This window comes from Chiloscyllium plagiosum, unplaced genomic scaffold (assembly GCF_037043375.1).
Source record: "Chiloscyllium plagiosum isolate Xiang-an unplaced genomic scaffold, Cpla_swu_hap1 HiC_scaffold_13, whole genome shotgun sequence".
Taxonomy (NCBI): Eukaryota; Metazoa; Chordata; class Chondrichthyes; order Orectolobiformes; family Hemiscylliidae; genus Chiloscyllium; species Chiloscyllium plagiosum.
The window spans coordinates 63,466,286-63,493,875 of record NW_028270151.1 but is presented as its reverse complement, the minus strand read 5'-3'; the positions used below and the strand labels follow the sequence as shown (position 1 = coordinate 63,493,875).

The 27,590-nt window shown below is 40.8% G+C and overlaps 1 protein-coding gene and 1 long non-coding RNA gene across 3 annotated transcripts in view; one reads left to right on the top strand and one right to left on the bottom strand.

Moving 5' to 3' along the window:
• Positions 1-26,927, top strand: LOC122555851 (2-acylglycerol O-acyltransferase 1-like). The gene is made up of 6 exons (XM_043702056.2): positions 1-725; positions 4,520-4,698; positions 8,210-8,414; positions 19,526-19,700; positions 20,491-20,690; positions 25,431-26,927. The coding sequence occupies exons 1-6, from the start codon at positions 551-553 to the stop codon at positions 25,583-25,585; spliced, it is 1,089 nt and encodes a 362-aa protein (XP_043557991.1). The 5' UTR covers positions 1-550; the 3' UTR covers positions 25,586-26,927.
• The window catches only part of LOC148148325 (uncharacterized), a 39,062-nt gene continuing 18,074 nt past the window's right edge, over positions 6,603-27,590 (bottom strand). The window contains exons 2-4 of one of the 2 annotated variants that reach the window (XR_015759205.1): positions 12,404-12,560; positions 7,644-7,842; positions 6,603-7,031 (exon numbers count right to left, since the gene is read on the bottom strand). This is a non-coding gene — a long non-coding RNA (uncharacterized LOC148148325). The remainder of the gene's footprint in view (positions 7,032-7,643; positions 7,843-12,403; positions 12,561-27,590) is intronic. The other variant, XR_015759204.1, reaches the window with a different exon arrangement.

Sequence of the window (27,590 nt, the reverse complement as noted above, 5' to 3'; positions counted from 1 at the left end):
TCCAAATCATGGTTTCAGGTGTAATTCGTCCAACAACATCAGTTCTCTCCGCAGATGTTATCGTCTGCTTGACGTGTTAACTTTTGCTTGAGTTTTAGATTTTCTGAACTGTGTTTCATGCAGTAGAGTTAAGGGGAGTTTGGCTCCCCCTATTGTTCCTTCCAGAATCACCCTTCCTCCGGAGTGAAGGCGCGCCACGTTTATCAAACAAGACCACTTTTTCTCGTCAGGAGGTGAAAAACTTAGCAAATTAACTTCTCCCAGTTCTTCCATCAGACCGAACAGTAATCGGTTCCACAGTTAAACTCTTTGCCTTTTGGGAAAAAAATAAGTATAAACTGGGGTAAAATATAGACTTTCAGTCCGAAAGCATGCAGCAATCTTTGTTTTGAACAACTGGAAAGGCACGGTTGGATCGCCCGCATTCTGCGCAACTGCGTGAGGTCAGGAGAACTTGCATGCGTGTGGTAACACGTTGAAATGATAGGAAGTGAAGATTGGTGGTAAGGCATTCGGCTTCTGTACTGGGTGAAAGAAACGGAAATATTTTATGTACAGTGCTAACTGCCTTTCAGATCGGGGTCTTGCAGTCATTTCAAGGAATTCTTCCGTGGGTAAGCAGCTGTTTGTCATGAAGATCGAATTTGCCCCTATAAATATCCCTCTGAGGAGAAGGATACAGACGTTTGCTGTTCTCAAGTGGATCTTCACATTTTTGATCTTAGGTAATTTTTTTTTCTTTTTGTAGTAATTTTGATTGGGGAAAAAGGACTTTTTTTATTTAACGGGAGTGATGAGTTGACAAGTGCCGGTTCCAGGCACTTGCCCTAACACGAGATACTCACACAAGTTTGACATGCAGTTGGTTAATTTCTGCACAGAAAAATCCAACAAATGTGACTGAAATGGACACTGCTATTTTAATACACATCCCTCCACCGTCCCCAAATCCACTCCACGTTCCCAAAACCAGTAGATGCTGATTTTAAAACTTCAAACGCTTCCATGAAGAAAAGTGAATTGTCTCAAGTTTACTATTGTTAAATCGATTTCAGGGAGTGCCTCAACAACAAGGTTGTTGCTATAAACAGTGTATTTTGCACTGCGGTGTTAAATGATCGGAGGGTGTCAGATAACTTTCTGGAAATGATCCTTGTTTTTGTTGATGCTTTGGCTCATTCCTGAAGAAGGGCCTGTGCCCGAAACGTCGAATCTCCTGTTCCCTGGATGCTGCCTGACCTGCTGTGCTGTTCCAGCAATAAAGTTTCAACTTTGATCTCCAGCATCTGCTGACCTCACTTTCTCCTTGATGCTTTTAATGTAGAATTAGCTTTTGCAATATCACCCAGCACGGACACAGCTAGGCATGTTGGGTGGTCGGCAGTGTAACGGATATAGGAAGCAAGAGGAAGAGTAGCTTATGGAGTGCATAAGCTTGAATAGGGCGTAAGGGCGTCAAGGAAAGAGGTTAGAGAAAGCCATGTGTTGTTCAGTGGCAGAGCAGGAAGGAATATTGATGAAATAAAGGTTGCTGGACAATGGGAAGGTAGACGACACTAAAGATTGGTCACAATTTTAATTTTAAAAACCCATCAGCGCCTGGAAATCATTATTTAATTTGATTTGTTTTATTACCCGAGGTACAGTGCCTTTACAAGCAGATCGTATTTATACAAGTGCATCAGGATCATAGAACAGAGGGCAAGATACAGAGTTTCAGTCGCCCGGAAGATGCAGAGAGAGAGAGACCAACATTAACAGTAAAGAAGACAGTAATCACTGCAGATGCTGGGAATCAGAGTCAATAGATGTGAGGCTGGCAAAGCACAGCAAGTCAGACAACATTAAAGGAGCAGGAAAGTCAAAGTTTGGGGCAGAACCTTCGTCAGGACTGGGGAGAGGGATGGGTGACCAGAAGTAAATGGAGGGTGTGAGGTTGGAGGGAAGGGTAGGTGGGATGGTGATAGGTGGATGCAGGTAGGGGGTTATTGTGATTGGTCAGCGGAAAGGGTGAAGCAGATAGGTGAGGAAGATGGACAAGTAAGGACAGGTTCAGGGATGTGAGGGGGACGGATAAGGATTGGGGAGGAGGGATTTTGAAGCTGGTGAAGTCAATATTGAAGCCATTGGGCTGTCAGCTCCTCAGGGCAAAATATCAGGTGTTGTTCCTCCAGTTTCCTTTTAGCGTCACTCTGATAGTGGAGGAAGCCAAGGATGGACATGTCACCATGGGAATCAGAGAGGAAATTAAAATGGATGGCAGCTGGAAGGACGGGTTGGTTGATGCATGCAGAGCGCAGATGCTCCGTCAACCGGTCCCCGAGTCTGCGTTTGGTCTCCCCGATACAGAGGAGACTACATCAGGAGCAACGGATACAATAGATCAGGTTGGGTGAAGTGCAGGTGAATCTCTGTCAAATCTGAAAGGATTGTTTGGGGCCTTGGACAGAGGTGAGAGGGGAGGTGTGGGGGCAGGTGTTACACCTCTTGTGGTTGCAGGGAAAGGTACCGGGTGTGGTGGAGAAGTTGATGGAGAGTGTAGAGTTGACGAGGGAGTCCGGAATGGCGCCTGTGGAAAGTGAATGGGGGGGGGGGGGGGGGGGGGGGAAGGAAATATATTTTTGGTGGTGGGGGTCTGATTGTAGCAGGCAGAAATCCACAGTAAAGAACTTCATTCAAAAGTCTGATATCAACGGGCAAGAAGCCTCTTGAATTTGTTTGTATGCGTACAAACTTTTAAATCTTCTGCCGACAGAAGAGAGTAAAACTGGTCTGGGAAGGCTCTTTGATAATATTGTCTGCTTTCCAGAGACAGCGGGAAGTATAGATGAAGCCAGTGCTTGGGAAGCTGGTTTGTGTGATGGACTAGACTGTGTTCACAACTCTCTGTAGTTGGGGCGTAAGCAATGATTTATATTGGTTTTGAGCATTACTGTCTTTGCTTTTTTAACCTCTATATAAACTGAGGATTTCATTTTGAAAACATTAGTCAATTTGTCAGCCACTTCTAAAACAAATTGTAACTAGACCATAATCATTTACTCCTTTCAAACATTTCATTAATTAGTAAATAACATCTTAATACATTACCTTGTAGCTTTCCATATTAAAATCTTAACTGAGGGCAATCTACCCTTTAAAGGAAATAACTTCCATGTACATTGAGTCCTTCACGTCTTCAGGAAATATATATCTATGTATGAAATAATCCAAACAGAAAAAACATTGCAGTAAAAGTTGGAGATCTTAGATGAGTAGAGACAGTAAAATTAGATGGAAATATGTCACATTAGGAGCTAATAACACAAAACTACACCAAGCTGAAAATACATAGGGGAAGCAAAAAAGAAATATTAAGAAGAATAAATACAGACTGACACATAATATAAAGATATAATAAAAGGTAAGGGATTAATATTAGTTATTCAATGTTTTTGAGACCAAATGTTCACCCAATCAATCACTGCTGAAACCATTGCAGTTCTCAAAATATACAAATGGTCTTGATTGGGTATAAAGGATACAATATCAAAATTTGAAGACAGCCTAAATAAAAAGCAGGCTTACTGCGAGGAATGCTGCATGTGACTTCAGGATAATTATATTGGCTCTTGCTCATCTTCATTCCTACTTAGAAAATTTCCTGTGAAAACTAATCATTTACTACTGCTGGGTTTGCTTCAACCTTCACAATACATTTCTGTTTCTCAACTCAAACTCTTCTTATCATATACTTTTGTTATGTTTTATTTATGTTTACTATTTCTCTATGCCATGTGTCAACTTTAGTTCAGTTGGCGAGATGGCTAACCTTTTCAACTTCTCACCTTGCCTGAGGTATGGTGACCCTGAGATTAAACCATTGTCTTTCTCCAATATGAGAGCAGCTCTGTGGTCTGGGGACTCCACCTCTTACCTACGCACTATGCCAGACTGTTCCTAGAGAAAGAGTAGGAGATCAGTCGAACCCACATTGAAAGTTTATATTTTATTTCAAACTTAACTAAAGCTTCATTGGAATTTGCGCAGTAATGATTTTAGGTCTAATGTGGTTTGTGATACGAAGAGCATTCTACATTAGAATTATCTACTAGTAGACTTGGACCTCTTACACTTTACAAGAAAAAATGTCAAGTGTTATAGTGGTGTCCTGGTCCATCAATAAATATCATTAAATATAGGTAATCTGAATATTGGGTTATGACTTTGCTGTTCTTGAACTCTTATTGCACAGAAATTGATACCCTTGTTCCCTACATTACAGTAATGACTATATTTCAAAACGACTTTGTTAGCACTTTGGAACAACCCCCATCCACGAAAGGCACTATGCAAGTGTGGGTTCTGGTTTTTATGATAGTATTTAGAAACTGTGATGTGCATTTTAGTATTCTGACCATCAAATAAAAATAACCAATTATCATTTTCACTGAAGATTAACATGTCATATGTATCTCATATTGTGGTTGTAGCAAATGTGAATTAATTATACATTGGTTACAACTTCCTGCCTTCACAGGTCAAATCTGCCTGTTGCTCTTTGGGGTGCTCATCTTGGCTGGTCACTGGTATGTTGTTGCACTTTACTGTGTTTGGTTGTATCTTGACTGGGAGACACCAAATCAGGGTGGAAGAAGGTCAGAGTGGGTCAGAAACTGGACTATCTGGAATTACTTCCGGGACTACTTTCCTATTCATGTAAGTTGGTGTTCAATATCACATCTTGAAGAGAACCATATTTACTGTACTTAACTAGAGGCCCATTATTGTCTGGTAACAGGATTTTAAGAAAAAAAATAGAATTTTGTTTTCAATATGAGCTGGAATTCTTTGGATTTAATAATGTTAAATAAGATAATTAGCCACTTTCCACAAAAGGCCAAAGACAGTTCTCTCTATTTGAGAGGGCAATTGATTACATACAGCTTGAGGAGTACCACTCCATAAGCAAGAAGCCAAGCCTCCACGAACTAGCACATGCTGTTGGGCATGCTGCATTAAATTCTAGCCATCAAGATAACTGACTCTCAAAAGACATAATTTTCAACAGCACAGCGCTCCCTCAGCACTGCATGACTATCAGCTTTGAATTTGTGGTCAAGCCCTGGAGTGAGACTTGAATACTGTGACTCAGGCATATGTGCTACCCATTGAATCATTACTGAGGGATTCATTCAATTTATTCATCCTGATGAAGAGCCTATGCTCAAAACATCGACTCTCCTGCTCCTCAGATGCTGCCTGACTGGCCGTGTGTTTCCAGCACTACACTCTTCGACACTGATCTCTAGCATCTGCAGTCCTCACTTTCTCCTAGGGAAATGGAAAGTCTGACTGAATGTGAATGACATGCCAATTGTTTCATTCTCACATATGGACATCATGGAACTGAATTTTTTTAAAAAATGAAGGGAATGGAGACATTTGTAGGAGTGATCTACAGGCATCTGAACAATATTTTGGACTTTAGGAAATAAGATACAGTATAGTGAGGGGAATTGACCCTGTTCTCTGCAGCGAGCAGTGTAAGTCCAGATGCCGTGTTATCTGTCTGGTGCCAGAGTTCAACATATCAGCTCTGGGCTGGAGAAGAGCTTGCAGTGGGATGGGGGAAGAATCCAGTGGTCATGATCCACATCACATCTGTACCAATGAAACAAGTAGAAGTAGGAAAGAGTTTCTGCTGATTATGAGAAATCAGGTGCAAAAATGAAAAGTAAAACCTCAAAGATAATAATCTCTTAATTACTACCTCAACCACATGCAAATTGCAGTAAGGATGATTAAGATTAGAGAAGTGAATCATGATTCAGACCACTGTGGGAGAAGTGAGTTCTGGTCTGTGGGGCACTGGCACACAAAGTGAAATCTCTAGATATTTCCAAATCAATATATGTTATACAGTTTTGGAACAGGCTGAACTTAAAGCTTGGACTCCTGACTCTACACATGAAACATACTGCATTGGGTGTTCTCATGAACCACATAACTAGAGAAGTAGGGGCTTTAACTAGGACTAATGTTCAGTCTTACAGATGACATGCATTACATGATAATCTATAAATTCATCAGCATATTTTAAGTATATAATGTACACCTTTCTTTTGTAAAGGCACAAAACTTGAAAGTGAATGATTCGGATCCCTCCTTTTGCCAAGTTTCAGTCAAACTGTGGCAGTATTTACAATAAAGGCTGATTATTGTCAGTTCAGTTGTTTTTTTTCTAGTGTTGATTTCTTTTGCTCTCACAGATCCCTGCTAAGTAAATTCCGTTTCGACAACAAGGTCCCAATTGGTTCACTAAAACCTTTATGTAAACAAACCTGCTGCTTTATAGTCTTGTAATGATTCCAGTCCCATACCATTAACTGTAATCTGAAGTGCCCAAACTGGTAAGTATTTATTGGGGATTGTTGTAACATGCATGTCTATCCAGTCATGCCCACATCCAAAGAATATATTTTTAAAAACTTAAATGTATGATTCTATGAGTCATCATGGAGTCAGTACTGCTTGTTGGCTGAAAAATCATACCCTGACTGTCTTCAAACAGCACAATTATGCTACTGAAAAGTTTAGTTATCATTGTGAGGCTTAGGCATTCCCAAGGACAATAAAACCAGATAATAATAAATATTTCTTCTCTTTTTGATCACTTTTTATAACAATTTTTAAAATCACACAATACCAGGTTATAGTCCAACAGATTTAATTGGAAGCACTAGCTTTCAGAGCACTGCTCCTTCATCAGCTGGTTGTGGAGTACACAATTGTAAGACACAGAATTTACAGCAAATGTTTACAGTGTGATGTAACTGAAATTATACTTTGAAAAATACCTTGATTGTTTGTTAAGTCTCTCATCTGTTAGAATGAGCATGATAGTTTCATTTCTTCCATATGTAAATCACAAAACTCTTTAAAAGTTACATTCGCAGGTTAACTGTAACAATTTATGTCAGGCCAGATAAGATGTTGAAGCTGTTAGCCCCCTGTGTTCTGTTATCTGTGCCATAATGTTTCGACTGATTCTAATCGAAAAAAATGAGTTAACAAAGTCTTACATGGATTCATGCAGTTTTTGAGTAAAGTACAATGTAACTCTGCAAGTACAAATTCACCCCACAAACATATATGTGTATATGTGCATGTGTATGTGTATGTCTGGGGTGGGGGCTAGTGAGCGTTTGAGAGAGAGAGTGTATATGTGTGTGTCTGTGAGTGTAAAGGGGTCAAAATCTGTGAAAGGGGGCATGTGTGAGTGTGTGTGTGTCTGGGGTGGGGGGTTGTGAGCGTCTGTGAGAGAGAGTGTATATATGTGTGTGTGTGTATCAATGTAAAGGGGTCTAAGTCTGTGAGAATGTGCATGTGTGAATTTGTGTGTGCCTGCAGGAGTGTGTGAATGTCTGTGTGCATGTCAGTGTGTAGATATGTGTGTGTGTGTGTGTGTGTGTGTGTCTGGGGTGGGGATTGTGAGTGTCTGTGAGAGAGTGTGTGTGTGTATAAAGGAGTCTAAATCTGTGAGAGGATGCATGTGTGAGTTTGGGAATGTGTATGTGTATAGGAGTGTCTATAGGAGTGTCTGTGCGTGTCTGTGTGTGTATAGGAGTGTCTGTGTGTGTGTATAGTGCAATGGTGGTCACCTGTAATGTGACATGAATCCAAGGTCCCGGTTGAGGCCCTCTCTATGGGCCTCTGTTCGGCCACTTTTTGCTGCTGCCTGTTCCGAAGTCCGCCTTGGAGGATGGTCACCTGAAGGTCTGAGGTCGAATATCCTGGACTAATCAGTAGTTGCAAGGAAAAAGTCACTGCTTTCCCACATTATCAATGCTCTTTTTATGCCTGCATAGAAACAGCAAATTAATACCAATCTGTGATCATTTGTATTTAGCTAGCCAGTGATTCAGGCTGGATTTGAACCAAAGCCCCTGTGATGAAAAATTAATAACTTGCTTGTGCACCGTCACTTTAGCATGTTTTGTTTCCAAGTTTTTTGATCTTTACAATATTACTGTTTTCAAGTTTGACTTTTTATTTCCAAAATAAGTGTAGTCATTTTAGGAAATTGTACTGAAATCTGGAACAAATTTATTTTCTTCATCATCATTTGTTTTTTTTATTGTTCTGAAACATTTACCTATTTCGTTGTTTAAGTATTGTTATTTATAGTTGACATAGATGATTGATTCAGATTTATTTCCAATATAAGCTTGTGAAAACAACGGATCTGGATCCACAATACAACTATCTGTTTGGATATCATCCTCATGGGGTGCTAGTAGCTGGAGCCTTTGGAAACTTTTGCAGTGAAGCTACAGGATTTCAGAAGTTGTTTCCAGGTTTGACCTCATATCTGTGCATACTGCCAGTCTGGTTCAAGCTTCCATTTTACAGGGATTACATCATGTGTGCAGGTAATGCTTTATACGATTGGTTTCATTCACAAAGTTCCAGTTTCATTCCAACCCTGAATTCTTTCACGAATTCAAAGTGCTACTTTAGATTGTAAATCTCATTTTATGCTTTTGTATTCCACAAAAAGTATGTCGAGAGTCATACAGCACGGAAACCCTTCGGGTCCAACACATCCAGGCCAACCAAATTTCCCAAACTAAACTGGTCTCACTTGCATGCATTTGGCCCATATCCTCTAAACATTTCCTATTCATGTACCAATCAAAATGTTCTGCCTGCATTTACCACTTCCTCTGGCAATTCATTCCACATATAAAGCACCCTCTGTATGAAAATGTTGCTCCTCAGGTTCCTTTTAAATCTTTTTCCTGTCACCTTAAAAATATGGCCCTTGGTTTTGAACTCCCCCTCCTACGGAGAAGACCTTTGCTATTCACCTTATCTATGGCCCCCAAGATTTTATAAACCTCTGTAAGGTAATCTACACTCCAGTGGAAAAAAGTCCCTGTATATCTGGTCTCTCCATTTAACTCAAATCCTCCAGTCCCAGCAACATCCTCGTAAATCTTTTCTGCATCCTTCCTATAGTAGGAACTCACCAATGTCTTGTACAAAGCCTCAACATGATGCCCCAACTCCAATACTCAGTAGTCTGAGCAATGAAAGCAACTGTGCTAAATGCCTTCTTAACCACCCTTTCCATCTGTAATGCAACTTTCAAAGAACTATGTACTTGAACCCCCTAGGTCTGTCTGTTTGACAAAACTACTCAAGGCCCTACCATTATCTGTATAAGTTCTGCCCTTGTTCATTTTACCAAAATGCGAAACCTCCCATTTATCCAAATTAAACTCCATCTACCACTCCTCAGTCCATTGTCCTAAATGATCAAGGTGCCTTTGTAATCTTAGATAACCTTCTTCACTGTTGTCTATGTGACCAATTGCTGTCATTGCACACTCAGTAACCAAGCCTCTGACATTTTCATTCAAATCATTTAAATAAATGACAAACAGCAGTGGACCCAGCACTGATCCCTGTGAAACACCGCTGGTCACATACCTCCAGTCCAGATAACAACCCTCCATCACCACACTCTGTCTCCTACCATCAAGCCAATTTTGTATCCAATTGACAAGATCTCCCTAAATCCGATGGGATCTAACTTAACTAATCGGTCTAACATACAGAATCTTGTCAAAGGCTTTATTAAAGACCATATAGACAATGTCTACCATTCTGCCCTCACAATCCTTTCACTAATGTCCTCAAAAAACTTTTATTTCCTGATTTAATAAAGTGGCAATTTGAAGTGACCTGAATTTAAAAATCAGACACAGAAATTGAAACTTGAAAATAGCAATTGCTCAGGTGTATTTTAATTAGAAAATGAGCAAAATTTCATCATCGTTGAATCCCCTCCGTGTGGAAGCAAGCCAATTGGCCCATCAAATTGACCCCAACCCTCCAAAGAGCAAACCACCCAGATCCAACACTCTACCCTATCCCTGTCACTCTTTATTTCCCGTGGCCAATTCACCTAACCTGCACAGCCCTGGACACTATGGGCAATTTAGCACAGCCAGTCCACCTAACCATTTGGAACAAGTTAGATGATATAAGCTAAGTGGTGAAATTTACAGGGGTAATTTTAATCCCACAGGATCAGGCAGGTGAGTGAAGAAGGTAGTGTAAAAATTCCAAAAATGGGAAACTTGACTCTAACCAGCTTCCGTAGCAACCACTTCCAGTTTTTTTGAAGTTGAGTGACTCACTGACTGTCCACACAGTCATAGAGATGTGCAGCATGGAAACAGACCCTTTGATCTAACTTGTCCATGCTGACCAGATATCCTAACCTAATGTAGTCCTATTTGCCAGCGTGTGGCCCATATTCCTCTAAACCTTTCTTATTCATGCACCCATCCAGATGCCTTTTAAATGTTGTAATTGTACCAGCCTCCACCACTTCCTCTGGCAGCTCATTCCATAGACTTATAATTTACAATTGAATTGAGTCTCAAATATTTGCTGTACCATACAATTAATGCCAGTAGGTCTCATCTCCTGCAGCTCAGGAAACGTTGCTGTTGAAGGGAAGTGAATGTTTAATGTGATGAGTTTTAATGACTACTCCTTCTAAAGTAAATACAAATTATTGCAGAAGTCACCTGGTATTATGGCACGACAAGTACATTTCTTCAAACATCCTCTTTCCATTTAAAAAAAATCAGTATACACTATCATTTACAGTTACGTTACCCTGTATACACAAGCAACATCTGAAACTGTAATTCTGAAACAAAATTGTTTCTTAATTCTAGTCTATCCCACTTTTACTAATATATGCATATGCATTGCATATATAAATTTAAATTATGTAGGCCTTCTAATGATATTTGTGTGCATTGTTGTTTGCTGTTCACCTGGAATTTGGCTGTTCTTAGGGTTGATGTTCTGTCATTTAGGTGTGCTGTTCCCACGGAAAATGCTGTTGCCTTGATATCTGCTGTTGCTGATCGTTGCTGTTGCTGGAGAATGAGGGACCTCTAGGATTAATAAGTGTTCTGAACTCTGTGCAGTTGGTGACATTAGATCTTCCCCATATGTTGTCTGCAGTGAAGGAGGAGCTTCACTGGTTGTGTGTATATGTCTGCAGTAACAATGTAGCTGGTCATTTTAGTTACCACGTAAGGACGAGGTGGCAGCTGCTCTACACAGGTTCCAAGTTGCCACATTGAGTTGAAAGCATTGAACATTTACACCCTGACAATGCTCAACTCTGGCAATGGTTTGGCAATTTAATCAAAGTGAAATTTAGCTTTCTGTCATTTCATTTTGCCATTCACTCCTGTTACTATATCTGGATATAGTAGTTTTTTTAAAAATTGGAAGTGGAGTTTGGTATGACATTACTTCTTTGAGTGGACTACTTCCTATAGCTTCAATAATTGTATTTCTCCACTCTCGGACTGCCTTGCACAAGTCTGTGCTGGTGTTACTCTTTTTTTTAATGATCCTGTTGGCAATTTTAATGTTAAGATAGTGCATAGTGCTGAATTTCTCAATGACTTGAAGTCCTCACCTGTGAATTGAGGGCCACTGTCACTCATCATGATGTCTGGACTGATATAAACAAAAAGTGTGCTTTCAGGTATTCTGTAATCTCACTGGTAGTCATTATGTTGAATGATCTAATCCCCACTAGTCAGAATAATAGTTGATAGTGACAAGATGATACGTTCCTGCAAGAGTGAAAATGACTACTCCAAGTTTCATCCCTAACCTATTTGGAATGTCATATATCAAGAGGGGCTCTTTAGCTTATTTAGCTTGGAATAACTTCCAAACATTGCACAAGCTGATCTAATTGCTCATGTCTGGCCAGTCGAGCACTAACATTGTCTTCCTCAATCTCGACTCAATTCCTTGATAGCTTGCATGGATATGCTTCAGCTTCTCTTCTCTCATGTTCTGAGTGTTAATGATTCCATTTCCTTTGCACAGGATGTCATCTTGGGCTAACATTTCACTGCTGCATACGGTTTACTCTTCCATGGAAATAGTGTGACCTTGATGGTTTCAGGTCATCCTTTCATTACTCCTTCCTGTAGTATCTTCTCATATAGCTTGATTGATTTAGGCAAGATTCTGCTAGACTCATGACTTCTAGAGAATGTTAGAACTCTTGCTTCTCTTTGAATCTGGAAAAATTCAAAATCCATTTTAGCTACCTAGCCTTCTTCATAGGGAATGCCACACTTGACAGCATGTTGGCAATGTGCATCTGTTTCCCTTGCTTATATTGTCACATTTGGGTTGAAATCTTTGCAAATGAAGTGGCATTCTCATAGATGTTTGAAGCAGACTAAAGTGGGTGAGGAAGATGTTTTGTGCTTGTGGTTAGACACTACTGTCACTTTGTTTCTCACAAACTGGTAACTGATTAACACTTTTACAAGTATAAACAATAGCCAGGCACTCTTACCTGTGTGTAGCATCATTCATTTTGCATTAATGGCTTGGATGTAAATGCAAATGATTGCCATTGCTGTATAAGGTTTGTTCTAGTTCCTGCTTTTCTCACAAATACTGCAAGTCAGTGATCACCTGGGAATGGGAGCTATCATGGATGATCTCTTGGTCTATGAATGTAAAGATACGATGGAAGAAGACATCATAGACTATGATCTAAATTTGACATTGTTCGAACATCATCGCTAACATTTTCATCAACAGCTGTTTGGTTCTAGTGAAAATTGCTTTTGTTCTATACCCCAGTAACACTGTACATCAATGGCTGTGAGCTTGCATAGATCTTTACATTCTGTTGATAAATTTACATGAACTTTGCTGAATAGTTTACAAATCCAACAAAGGGTATGTATACATTGATTGCTATCTCTCTGCTACAACTGTCACGTTGTCAGGATCTAATGTCTATGCATACTTACATATTTGACTAAGGCATTTTCAATTGTGTCTTAGTTTTTGTTGTTCAGCTGTTGGTTCATCTGGTGAGTCCTCTCTAGCAGTCACACAAATTGAGATCATAGTTTGTGATGTCTTCTTCCATCATATCTTTACATTCATAGACCAAGAGATCATCCATGATAGCTTCCATTCCTAGATGATCACTGACTACCTTGTGCTGTACAGAAAGGTGCATCAGACATCCATCAATCATCCTTTTAGGCTTGCTTAGTTTCATTGCAGTTAAACACTGCAAACAAAACGATTCCTCCTCTTATAGTTAGAGCACTGCATTCCCGGTCCTTATCATGCTTGCTTTTCATTTTTGCGGTGTTCCTTGACTATATTTACCTCCTATACTCTGACCTTGCTCTTTCTACTAGGTGTTCCACAGTTATTTATTAGTAGACACTTCAATCTGTGGTTGTAAGGCCTTCAAAGGTTCTTTAGATTAGATTAGATTAGATTAGATTACATTAGATTACTTACAGTGTGGAAACAGGCCCTTCGGTCTAACAAGTCCACACCGACCTGCCGAAGCGCAACCCAACCAATACCCCTACATTTACCCCTTACCTAGCACTACAGGCAATTTAGCATGGCTAATTCATCTGACCTGCACATCTTTGGACTGTGGGAGGAAACCGGAGCACCCGGAGGAAACCCACGCAGACACGGGGAGAACGTGCAAACTCCACACAGTTAGTTGCCTGAGGCAGGAATTGAACCCGGGTCTCTGGCGCTGTGAGGCAGCAGTGCTAACCACTGTGCCACCGTGCCGCCCACTAGCCTGGCTTTTCTGCCATTCAAGTTGGATCTATAATGCAATACAACTTGTAGTACTCTTTTCCCAACACTGATAACAGAGTTGATACTCTTGTTTGTTCAGGGTTGTTATTCAAATCTGTAGCCAAGTCATAATTTTGCCAATAAGACTGATAGAAATTCTAATTACCTACCTTAACGCCTTTCATTTTTGAAGAACTGAGAATAGAATATTCACAGCCATCCTGACCAAACTGGAATTCATTGTTACAGTCTGCTGTCCTAGTATTCTTGCAGGTTCTTACAGAAGCTGGCTGTTTTGCAATTCTGAAATCCACATAACTTTGCTGTTTAATGTAACGTGCTTTCATAGCTGTTCATTCCATGAAGTGAAATTGAGTTGCAGCAAAGATTACATGATTATGGCAAGCCGCAATATACAACTTACAAATATACTTCTCCAAAGTGAGAAAAGCTGGATTCAACAGGAGTATCTCCTTCGTGCCCCCCAAGATAAAATTGTTTCCCATGTAATCAGGACCATCTCTTCCAATGATCTATCCATGGCCCTTCACAATCTCTGATGACCTCCATGATCTGTCCGCAGCTTTTTACACCTTTTCAGCTATTAATCGAACAAGCAGAGTGCTGACCCAAATCTTCTCTATGGTCTCCAACTGCATTTTGACTTTGCAATTAGCCTGTCCAGCATCCGATTTCAAAGCTCCTTGGATGCTGCTTGAACTGCTGTGCTCTTCCAGCACCACTAATCCAAAATCTGGTTTCCAGCATCTGCAGTCATTGTTTTTACCTAGTTGATTTTAACCCTACTGCGAATCCTCTTGCAAGGATGCCTATCTTGAAGAAGTTTTCCTCCTCTCTCTACAAGAATCTCAGCGAGTCCCTCTCCCACTGCAACTCCCAGGTCATTTCCTCTGCCCTGAAGCTCTTCAACCATGTCGTGAAACAAACTCGCTACCACAGCCACATTTGCTTCCTCAGTGCCTGCCTCCGTAACCAACTCATCCTACATGGACTCTGGACCACCTTTAAACCAGCAGAGTTCGAACCCGAACAGGACAAACAGTACAGACTACAGATTCAAAAACACCAGCAACAGTTCTCCTTCAAGATCCTCCGCTCCACACTTGCAGCAATGCACCGGCACCTAACCTCTCTACAGTCAGCCCTGCCTCAGCTGAGGGCCACACTCTCTCAGAATTGTAAAGGACCCACTCTGTACTACATCCTCAGGAGAATTCATACTCTCAACAAACAGTATTTCAATTCCATCTCAAACATCAAAAACTGTAAGTACAACAAACTTTTATCTACCCAACTCCATAACCAGCGCTCCTCAAACATTCCAGAAGATTCCCCTGGCCTCGGAATGTTCTCAGACGCCATTAGCCATGCGGCTGATGCAGCTGCCACCCCCACGCTGATTGATGAAGTCACTTCCGCCCCTATCATGGTCACTCCCACAACCACTTCCACCCCTCACAATTCCTCACGCATCACACGTGGCATCACTTCCGCCCCTCACATCATCGCTGATGCCACATGCTCAGTGACTTCCACCACCCCTAATGCCATGGTCACCACCACTTCCGCCCCCACCAGCGCCACTCACCTGCATTCTGCTTACACGCCCCCCACAGACCCCACTGTCACTATCCCCACCCCCCCAGAACCCCGAGGGGAACACTACCCCAGCTCATGACTCCACCCCCATTCCCCCACCATCACACCCACTCCAGTTACAGGTTCCGCCCCCACTCCCAGCTCTACACCCACACCAGATCCCAGCTCCCAGCCCTGCCGAGTTTTCACCATCCCCCCAGACCTCTCCCTCACTGAGGACGAACGATCAGTCCTCAGCAAAGGACTCACCTTCATCCCCCTCCGTCCACGCATCAATGAATTTAATACACGCCGTGACGTCGAACAATTCTTCCGTCGCGTCCGCCTCCAAGCTTACTTTCACAATCAGGACTCCCGCCCACCTTCTGAGGACCCCTTCGCCCACCTCCAACACACTGCATCCACCTGGACACCCCGCGCTGGCCTATTACCTGCCCTCGACCTCTTCATTTCCAACTGCCACCAGGACATTAACCACCTCAACCTGTCTATCTCCCTCCCCCACTCCAACCTCACCCTCACAACGCGCAGCCCTCCAATCCCTCTGCTCCAATCCCAACCTCACCATCAAGCCAGCGGATAAAGGGGGCGCAGTGGTAATCTGGCGCACTGACCTCTACACCGCTGAAGCCAAACGTCAACTCGAGGACACCTCTGCCTACTGCCCCCTCGACCATGACCCCACCCCCCATCACCAAACCATTATCTCCCAGACCATACAGAAACTCATCACCTCAGAAGATCTCCCACCCACAGCTTCCAACCTCATAGTCCGGGAACCCCATACTGCCCGGTTCTACCTCCTTCCCAAGATCCACAAGCCTGACCACCCTGACCGACCCATTGTCTCAGCATGCTCCTGCCCCACTGAACTCATCTCTATCTACCTCGACACTGTCCTATCCCCCCTAGTCCAGGAACTCCCCACATACATTCGTGACACCACCTACACCCTCCACCTCCTCCAAGACGTCCATTTCCCCGGCCCCCAACGCCTCATCTTCACCATGGATATCCAATCCCTCTACATCTCCATCCGCCATGACCAGGGCCTCCAAGCCCTCCGTTTTTATCCTCTCCAGACGTCCCCAACAGTACCCTTCCACCGACACTCTCATTCGTTTGGCCGAACTGATCCTCACCCTTAACAATTTCTCCTTTGAATCCTCCCACTTCCTCCAGACCAAAGGGGTAGCTATGGGCACACGAATGGGCCCCAGCTATGCCTGTCTCTTTGTTGGCTACGTAGAGCAGTTGATCTTCTGTAATTACACCGGCACTACTCCCCACCTCTTCCTCCGCTACATTTATGACTGCATTGGCGCCACCTCGTGCTGCTGCGAGGAGGTTGTACAATTCATCAACTTCACCAACACATTCCACCCTGATCTTAATTTTACCTGGACCATCTCTGACACCTCCGTCCCCTTCCTGGACCTCTCCATCTCCATTAATGATGACCGACTTGACACTGACATATTTTACAAACCCACCAACTCCCACAGCTACCTGGATTACACCTCTTCCCACCCTACCTCTTGCAAAAATGCCATCCCGTATTCCCAATTCCTCCTCCTTCGCCGGATCTGCTCCCAGGAGGACCAGTTCCACCACAGAACACACCAGATGGCCTCTTTCTTTAGAGACCGTAATTTCCCTTCCCACGCATCTCGTCTACATCCCGGACCTCCGCCCTCAGACCCCACCCCTCCAACCGTAACAAGGACAGAACGCTCCTGGTGCTCACCTTCCACCCTACCAACCTTTGCATAAAACAAATCATCCGCCGACATTTCAGCCACCGCCAAACAGACCCCACCACCAGGGATATATTTCCCTCCTCACCCCTTTCCACCTTCCGCAAAGACCGTTCCCTCCGTGACTACCTGGTCAGGTCCACGCCCCCCTACAACCCACCCTCCCATCCTGGCACTTTCCCCTGCCACTGCAGGAACTGTAAAACCTGCACCCACACCTCCTCCCTCACCTCTATCCAAGGCCCTAAAGGAGCCTTCCACATCCATCAAAGTTTTACTTGCACATCCACTAATATCATTTATTGTCTACGTTGCTCCCGATGCGGTCTCCTCTACACTGGGGAGACTGGGCGCCTCGTAGCAGAGCGCTTTAGGGAACATCTCCAAGACACCCGCACAAATCAACCAAACCGCCCCGTGGCCCAACATTTCAACTCCCCCTCCCACTCTGCCGAGGACATGGAGGTCCTGGGTCTCCTTCACCGCTGCTCCCTCACCACCAGACGCCTGGAGGAAGAACGCCTCATCTTCCGCCTCGGAACATTTCAACCGCAGGGCATCAATGTGGACTTCAACAGCTTCCTCATTTCCCCTTCCCCCACCTCATCCTAGTTTCAAACTTCCAGCTCAGCACTGTTCCCATGACTTGTCCGACCTGCCTAGCTCCTTTTCCACCTATCCACTCCACCCTCTCCTCCCCCACTCACCCATTGTACTCTGTGCTACTCTCTCCCCACCCCCACCCTCCCCTAGCTCATCTCTCCACGCTTCAGGCTCACTGCCTTTATTCCTGATGAAGGGCTTTTGCCCGAAACGTCGATTTCAAAGCTCCTTGGATGCTGCCTGAACTGCTGTGCTCTTCCAGCACCACTAATCCAGAATCTGGTTTCCAGCATCTGCAGTCATTGTTTTTACCTGTCCAGCATCCAGGCAGCCTTTCAATATAGTTGGCTGCCAACTGGGAAATGGAGCTTGAAAATCTAAATCAAGTTTTGCTATCAAATTCAGGAGGTTCTCTGTGTGTTTCAATCACTATGTCTGTCTCACATCCCTGACTCTCCCCCCCCCCCCCCCCCGCCCCAACTCTGTCACCAATGCCCATCTTCAATCATGCCACTTATGAAAAGTGTGGGAAATTGTGCCGAAAGTACATTGAAGTTGCAGTGATTGATACTTTTGAAGTTTCTGCTAAAATTTATTTGCATAATGACATGTAAAATGTTCCACAAACCAGCAGCATATACCAATGAAATAATGTTTTCTCTTTCCATTAAATTACATTCCTTGTTTTATTGATGAGTGTTTGTTAATAGAATTTGTCACCACAAATATGCATTTTTAATGAAGATACCCAAACCTTCATCAGCAAGTAAGCAGATTTAAAATCAGTGAAAATAATTTAACAAAAATGACTTATAGTATTAGTTTTACTGTTTTACACTGGCTACTTTAAATATCAATATTCCAATCAATAGGATTATGGCTGATTCAACTCATCATGATCATTTTCCTGCCTTTTTTTGCATAACCCTTGATTCTCCTACTGTTCAAGAGTCTATCTATCTCAGCCTTAAGAGTCTTCTAGTTCTGAAAAAGAATCACATTGGACTTGAAATATTAACTCTGATGCTCCACAGATGTCCTGTCAGATTTGCTAAGCTTCCTTTCATTTTAGCATCCACAGTATCTTATTACATTTAAGTATTTTTTGATATGGGTACATGTTTCGAATGTGCCTACTTGTGCTATTGCCCAAATGCCCATTGGCGCAATATGAAATCCCTCCCCCTCAAATCAGTGCAAGAGGGAATGGACAGTTTTGTAATCGGGTCTGATACAATCAAATTAAATCTTGAATCAGCATAGAAGATGACAGGAAACAGGATCTTATGCAAGTAAAACCAAAAATATTGCAGATGCTCAAATCTAGAAAAAATGATAAATCCTGAAGAAACACATCCGATTTAGCAGCTTCAGTAGAGAGAAAAATACAGTTAATGCTTCAAGTCCAAAGAGTGTTACAAAGAAGAGTCTTTGGAATCAAAATGTTAGAGATGGAAATGTGTTGCTGGAAAAGCGCAGCAGGTCAGGCAGCATCTAGGGAACAGGAGAATCTTCAAAATGTTAGTTCTGTTTCTCTCTCCATAGATGCTGCCAGATGAGTCTCTCTGGAACTTGCCGTTTTTATTTTTGAATGAGTACATGATGATTTTTGTCAGAGTACTTCTGTGTTTTAAATTCCTCATCCTTTGCACTCATTTGGTCAGTTCCTCTAAAACTGTACTAGAATCTAGATGCAAAACTAATGGAAACAAGCAGAAACTATTCTGTAGCATTTTATGTCCCCAGTATATCATGCATATATCATTTATTGTAGATCTGATGTTTAGGCATCTTTCTGGATTACAATGGAGACATTTATTTTATTCATCCTCAATAAACTGTAAGCCTTTATTTCTATCTTGTTGTAGGTCTTGTCTCATGTGTGAAGAGAAGTGTTTCTCACGTTCTGAGTAGGAAGGGAGGCGGGAATGTGGCTGTCATTGTGATAGGCGGTGCTGAGGAATCTCTGGCTGCCAGACCTGGAGCACTAACTTTGAAAATCCTTAACAGGAAAGGTTTTATTAAACTGGCCATAAAACATGGGTATGTAAATGTTTAACATTGGAAATACTGTCCTTTTGAAAATGTTAAGCTTCTGATGCATGTATTGTCAAAAATAAACTGTTAATGATGTCAATTTCTGGCTCAGCTCCTCCAAAAATGTGGAATCTTGATAAAATATAATTCCAAACATTCGGTAACCCTCCCTTGCCTTGCATACATGGTAATATTTCATTTGTGTGCCTAGAAATATGGTGGGAAAGGTGTGAGGGGGCAATCACAGCCACATGGGGCATCTGGTTTGCATCTAAAGCTGGTATACACATAATTTCTAGCAGGCACTGGTGTTTAGAATCCAGGAGCAGCAACAGTTGCTGATTTTGTTAGAACATACAAAATAGCAATGGGAGTAGGCCCTATGGCACTTGCATCTGCCGTCTTTTTATGTAAGGTCATGGTTAAGCTTTATTAACTCGACATTGCCACCCATTTCCCTAGCTCTCCTAAATGACCAAAGATTATCTATCTCACTCTTCAAAATAGTTTGTGCCATGCTTAAAAAGAGCTACAATTTATTTTCTTAAATAGACTCTGTTCTCCAAAAGGGTGAGATAAAATAGAGACAAGCATGAGCTTCTTAATCATAAAAGTACTAATTTGATGTTTTGCTACAGGTAGAATGAAAAAGATGAATTCAAGGTTAATTTAGTCATTAAAGAACATGTCCAATTGTTATGGGGAATAATAGAGTTCAGTTCCTCAACTTTACTTTGTGCATTTTGTATTAGACTAAACTTCAAAGAATGAAGCCTGAATTTGTTGCAAATTTCAGGGCACATCTGGTTCCAGTCTTTTCCTTTGGGGAAAATGAACTCTTTAATCAGGTAAACAATCCAAAAGGATCACTTCTTCGGAGAATGCAGGAAATATTAAGGAAGATTGCAGGATTTACGTTGCCATTGTTCCATGCCAGGGGTGTCTTCCAGTACACCTTTGGTCTGTTACCATATAGGAAGCCTATTTACACCATAGGTAAGGAAAATCAGAAAATATTATCTACTCAAGTTATCTAAGTCTTTTTAATGCACAGGCAGGGTGTATGATAAACCAGTGATTACACACATTTTTTTGAATGTCTGGAGAGATTGTGATGGTCTTCTAAATAATGTTTGGTCATATCTGTGCTAAGAAAGTACTTGATGAGATTGCTTCTGCAGCATTTAGTCAGTCACATCACTGCTAACAATAAAACTCATTTTGTTTTGATAAGAAGTCATTGACCAGAAATGTTAACTCTATTTCTCTGCACAGATACTGGCTGACCTGCTGAGTATTTCCCACATTTTTAAAAATTGCAGCTATGCGAAATAAAACAATGTCATTCTTGGAATGTGGAAGTCATTTATCAGACATAGTATAAGGAGTCAGATGGTGTTACTCATCGCAAAATTCTCTGCCTGTGATCTACTGTTATTGTACAGTATTTATATGACCAATCCAGTTCAGTAACTGATCACTGGTAAATCCCAGGATATTGGGAAATTCAGTGATGGCAATGCCATTGAATGTCAAGGGAAATAGTTGGATTCGCTCTTGTTGGAGATGGTCACCACTTAAAGCTTATGTAATGAGAACCTTACTTGTTACTTATCAGCCCCCCCAAGCTTGGATGTCATACGGATCTTGCTGCATTTTGAACTCAGACCATTTTATTAGGCAAAACTGAGGACTGCAGATACTGGAGAATAGAGTCGAGAGTGGGGTGCTGGAAAAGCACAGCAGGTCAGGCTGCATCCGAGCAGGAGAATTGACATTTCAGGCAAAAGCCCTTAATCAGGAATGAGGCTGAGGGGGTGGAGAGATAAATGGGAGGGGGGGTGGTGGAGCCGAAGGGTAGGTAGCTAAGAGTGCGATAATGGGTAATGGTGATAGGTCGGAGAGGAGGGTGGACCAGATAGGTGGGAAAGAAGTTGGACAGGTAGGACAGGTCATGAGGGCAATGCTGAGTTGGAAGATCTGAACTGGGATAAGGGAAATGAGGAAAGTGGTGAAATCCACATTGATGCAGTGGATTTCAAACATCTTCCTTTGTACGAAGTAGGGCTGCAACAAGCAGAATTTTTCCCCAATTCCTAGTCAGTTCAACTTTTCTAGGTCTCCTTGATGACATGGTCAAGCATTGCCTTGACATTGAGGGCAGTCACTCTCATTTGAGTTGTACTATTTTGTCCTTATTTGGACCAAGGCTGCAAAGAGGTTAGGAACTGAATGGCCTGATGGAACCCAACTAGACCAATGAGCAGGTTATTGTTGACTAATTGCCACTTGATAACACTGACGATGATGGCATTTTAGGGGAGGCAATGGCCTAGTGGTCCTGAGACCCCCATAATGTCCTGGGGACATAGGGTTGAATTCCACAGCAGGTGGGGAATTTGAATTCAATTTAAAAACTGGAACTAAGCTGGGACTTTCAGGAGAAGACCAAGATGAATCATCAACTCATCACCTTTGGCTGAAGGTTACTAATATTTCAGCCTTCGGTACAATTACAATGTTTAAAAGACATTTGGATAGATACATGAATAGGAAAGGTTTGGAAGGATATAGGCCAGGAGCAAGCAGGTGGGACTAGTTTATTTGGGATTATGATCAGCATGGACTGGTTGGACCAAAGGGTCTGTTTCCGTGCTATATGACTTTATGACCCTAAGACTGTTGAGGGTGGGGATAATAGGTAGGGTGGGGGTAATGATGGGCCATGAGGTTACAGGTTGTGGTTGAATACATTTCTGTTGCTGCCAATGATCCACATTGCCTCATGGATGCCATCTTGAGTTGCTAAGTCTATTCAAACCCTATTCATTCAGCACAGTTGTAGTGTCATACAATACCATGAAGGATATCCTTAATGTGAAGATAGGAATTTGTCTCCACAATATTTACTCTTTCCAACTGTCATGACCAGGTGCAATTGGTGAGGGTGAGGTCAAGTGCACCTATTTCTCTTGTTGGCTCCCTCAGCAATTTCTGCAGGCCCAGAGTATGAGCTTTTTCTTTTCATCTTCAAGTTTTAAATGCTACTACCAAAGCACTTTTGATATCCAGAGTACATTTTGTCCCCTTTCCACCCTCACTGAGTTCTCCAATTTGTGTTCAACATAAAGGAGAACTGATTCATCAATGTAGTGGGAAGTATTTTCTATGTATACATGTGTGTCTTCATCTCATACCCAGAGATAATATTGACAGTGCTCTTGACTATGTCTTTGATATAGAATGAAATGCTTTGCAGGGGTCTAATGTGGCTTTGAGTATTTGAATGGCAACAATGGCTGGGATTCACTCCAGGCTTCATTGGTTTACTTGACCATAAAATTTGCAATGTTACCTCACAGCAATTTTGAGAATTTCCATAATTTGTTGGATGAATGGAATCATAATATGCAAGCCTTGTGTAAACAACAATTGGTAGTCAGGCTCCCACTATGTTTTATGAAATGCTATTTAATCTTTCAAGACCAGAGGCAGCATTTGATACTTTATAAAGCTCATTTGCAGTGGTAGTAAAATGTTATTAGAGGTTTTTTTTTAAATAAAGTTTCTTTTATTTTTCCTATTTGTGTTTCATGCAATGCAATTTGTTTTGCTTTACTTTCTGTAACTGCTTTTTACCTAGCTCACTCTATTTACTACTCTAACATCTATCTTAACTTCTGTATCATTAATACTTATTGGTTAAGGAGATGGATTGCTTGTCTCCTTGTCTGCCAATATCACAAATCTGTGTCGAACTTGCAGTGTTATTAACAGTTCGCTCATCCAGCAATTTGAAGGACAAAACATTTTTGAAGCAATGTTTGAAGGAAAAAATGTAACTAACTGAATATGTGACATGATGTGCTGTGCAACCTGTAAAATCTAGGCCAGTCTCATGTATAAGAATAACTAATCTTTTATTTCTGCTCCGAAAACACGACAAAAAACTTGCTTATTAATTTTGTTTCCCTATTCTCGCAGTGGCCTTCTTAGAGCACACATGTATTGAGGAAAATTTCTTCACTGTCCTATATGTTTAGAATTATATTTAGTACTGTTAACTGGCGTAAATGGAGAGCTAAGGTTAGGTGAATAGAAAATAGCAGTCGGTCATTTAGTGCTTAACTTTGAGAGTGCTCCAACTGTAGTGGGCTAGGTTCTGTTTCCTGAGATAAGCAGCTGATGTCCCTCTCTTTTTGTTTAGCTTGACAGCTCTTACAGAAGTCAATGTCACAGGACACATGTCGAATGGCCTTACCTGCAATCCTGAAACCAATCAATGAATGACTCATGGCAAAGAAACAAAGCATTTTTAAAACTTCCACTTTTGTGCAGCTAGAAACAGGATTAGTGCTTTCACTAAACAGCTCTCTAGCATTTATTAGGTCCCTCTTGACTATACCACCCTTAACCATTGCCTCCAAATGTTGGGTCTACTTCATGTGTAAGACAACAAATTCCCAGCCTTCTCATGTGATGTGCTACCTTCAGCCACTACTTTGTACACACAGCTAACCAACCACATGCAAATGAAAACCAGGCGATAAAATGACAATATGTTTTATCAATTGCATCGGTTTCTATGCCTTTATTAATGATTCACCGACTCATCCCATCCAGACCATCTATAACTTTCTTTATCCTGCTGTAGCGAACAGGGGAAAAATGGACCTGACTTCTAGATTGATCACTATAAAATCAAAACAAGTATATTAAAAAAAACAATACTACACCTGCAAAATAATAATAATAAATCAGCTCCAAACTCATATGAAAGCTTATATCATTGGCCTAGATCTTAGTTTGCAGATAGCTGGAGACCAGACGTAATGAAAAAGATCTGTGTCAATATTCCTCTGAAATGCTGTCACTCTGCACTAATTGCCTAGGTAGTTTAAACTTCCAATGGCAGTTATCAAGTGACTGGAACTCTCTAAGAATGTCCCCATCTGTAAGTTAATGTTACAGTCTTCAGAAAGATCCAATTTACTTACCTTAATAGTTAGCCAGGAAATGTTAAACTATTAAAATCTGCTCTAACTACTGGCTAATATAAAACTGACCCTTCAATCACTCACACTGACAACTTCCCTGCTGCTCGTCACTCAACCTTCCCTTCCAATTCCCAGCCCTTGGCTAACCCCAAGCCTCTGTGGACCCAACCTGACTTTCTCCATCCTCCCATGCACTGCATTCTGGAGTTGTCCTGAGACTTGTTCTCCTTGCCTCAATCCACTAACATTTCTCCAACCTGATTTACTAGATTTCAACCCATCTACACACTTGCCCATACAAGACATTATGATTGGAAATATGCAATCGTATAAGATTAAGGCCATGGCCTGATTTACTCTGTTTATCCTACACTACTAGCATTCAGCTGAATTAAAGGTACAATGCACCGACTGAGGCCTTCAGCATCAGATATTGAGCCCAGGAATGCAGAAGAGTGGCACAGGGTGAAAAGTAAGCACAAGAGCTGCAATCCTATAGTGTCGAAGACTGGAGCGATGCAGCCTAATAGGATTACTGCTCTTGGAAGATGTGGGCCATTTGTTTCGTAACAATTGAAGAGGTTCCAAATTATAAATTTAAAAATCCCCTTAATATTATACTAATTCTACTATATTCCCAGTAAACTTTCTGAAAGTTGCAGAAAAATGAAAGAATGTGGAAAGTGCAAGAAATGGGTTGTAAATTCATGAGTAACACTTTGCTGTGTTTGTTTTACAGTAGGAAAACCAATAATTGTACAGCAAAACCACACACCGTCAACTGAAGAGATTGAAGCACTACACAAAAAGTATACCGATGCATTAAATAAATTATTTGAAGAACACAAAGTTCAGTATGGTATTCCAGAAAAAGATCATCTCCTTTTCACTTGACTTTTAGCTTTGAACGTCTGAATTCATACAAAGGAGATGGTCATACTATAGGCTGTAATTTTAACTTTGGAAGATACGTACTTAACAATAGATGAATATTCAATAATGATTTGATTTCTGGACTCTTATAATCATACTTGGAAAGTTGGTCTGTGACACTTGAAATGTTCAACTTCAGTGATAAACACTGATGCAGAAGCAGTCGTGTAATGTGTGGCTCGACAGAACAGCTAATGTACTGCACATGGCAATTAAATGATCTGTCTATTTAGAAGTTCAATCCAATTGAATTTGGCATGTGCTAAGTGAGCCTAGTATTTTCAACAAACCGTCAGCTGATTTAGAGATTTCAAAAGTTGTACCAGAAAACCTTATACATTGGAATTATTTTAAGATCAAATTGCCCCAAGATATTAACTATAAATCATGGAGAAGGGCTTAGCATTGCCAAAGTATCTCTTCAAACTCGCCTAAGGTACCAACAGTAAAAAAGCATCAAAATATTGACAACACAGCTGTAACCACTATAAAATGTTTTGCCAATTGTGAAAACAAAATATCTAAATGTTTATCATGGAATCTTATAATACAACCGCTAAAGAACCTCAATAAAAGAACATTAGTGTATATTGTTTGTTTCTCACTGTAATCTTTTAAATCTGAAAATTACAATCCAAAGATCTGGCTTATATTTTTAAATGTATCATATTCCTATTAATGACTGGAGTTTGTTTGTGTTTTTTAAAGAAAATTAAGTATTTTTTGAAAAAAAATGGTGGGGGAGAGAGAATGAGAGCACAAAAATAAATAATTAGTAACTGATGAATGAGTTAACAATATATACATTTTTAAAATCACAGGTTTTGTTTGTGTTTTTCTTAATTCTAAGAATCATTAACTATTCTTCTAAGGACCCAATCTGGTCAGGTCCTGTAACCAAACAAAACTGATAGAGTTTGTTTTTTCTTCAAATAAACCAAACAGATTTAAATTTTTCTACGGAAAATAGTTTTTTGGTACCACAGAATATACTTCCTTCCTCTATCAAAGTAGCTTGTCGAGATCAAGTAATTTCACTAATAAATATAATTTCAAAAGTCTTTGGAATTTATACATACACCTTTAGATTACTGGTTTATTATCTTAGCTCTTTTATGTATAATGTAGTCTTGGAGAATCTTGTTATTGTGAGGCAAAATTAGTTAAAATGGATTGCGAAATGTTAGACACTTGCTTAAAAATGTGTCCATTTAACATGGTTTAAAGGAAAGTTATTGGTTGGATTTTTTTTGATATTCTCACTATTATAAAAAAATTAGCATCCACATTCACACCTGAAAGTTGCATCTTCAAGGGTACTGCCAGCACAATAAGCTATTTTGTTGTCAAGTAAATGGAACTACAAAAAGTACCAAAGGTCTACTAGCTAAATATAAAATCTGCTCAAAATTAATCAATTTTAGGATACATTTGTGCTTCATGATTTTGTGTATCATCAGCATTTAACGCATTCTTGTTTATCTCAGTCAACTGCTTACATTGGACAAATAGCATTATTTGGCAATGCATAAACCTAAATTTTTAAACTGGTGTTTCATAAAAAGTATTATAAAAATGCAAGTCATTCATTGCACTCTGCGATGTTGGAATATGCAATATGGTTGAAATTTGTCTATCATAGTCTTAGTCTGAATACATATACCATTCAAAACAAAGTAAATGATTGTGTACATCATCAGTATTTAAAGCATCCTTGTTTATCCCAGTCAACTGCCTACATTGGACAAATAGCACTATTTGGCAATGCACAAACTCAATTTTAAAAAGCATAATAAAAAATGCAAGTTGTTCATTGCTGTTTGTGACATTGGAATATGCAATATGGTTGAAATTTGTCTATCATAGTTTTAGATTTAAAAAGTCAAAAAGATTCAATGTCTGAATGCATATACCATTCAAAATAAAGTAATTGATAGTACAAATTGAAATAATTAACTATGTTGTA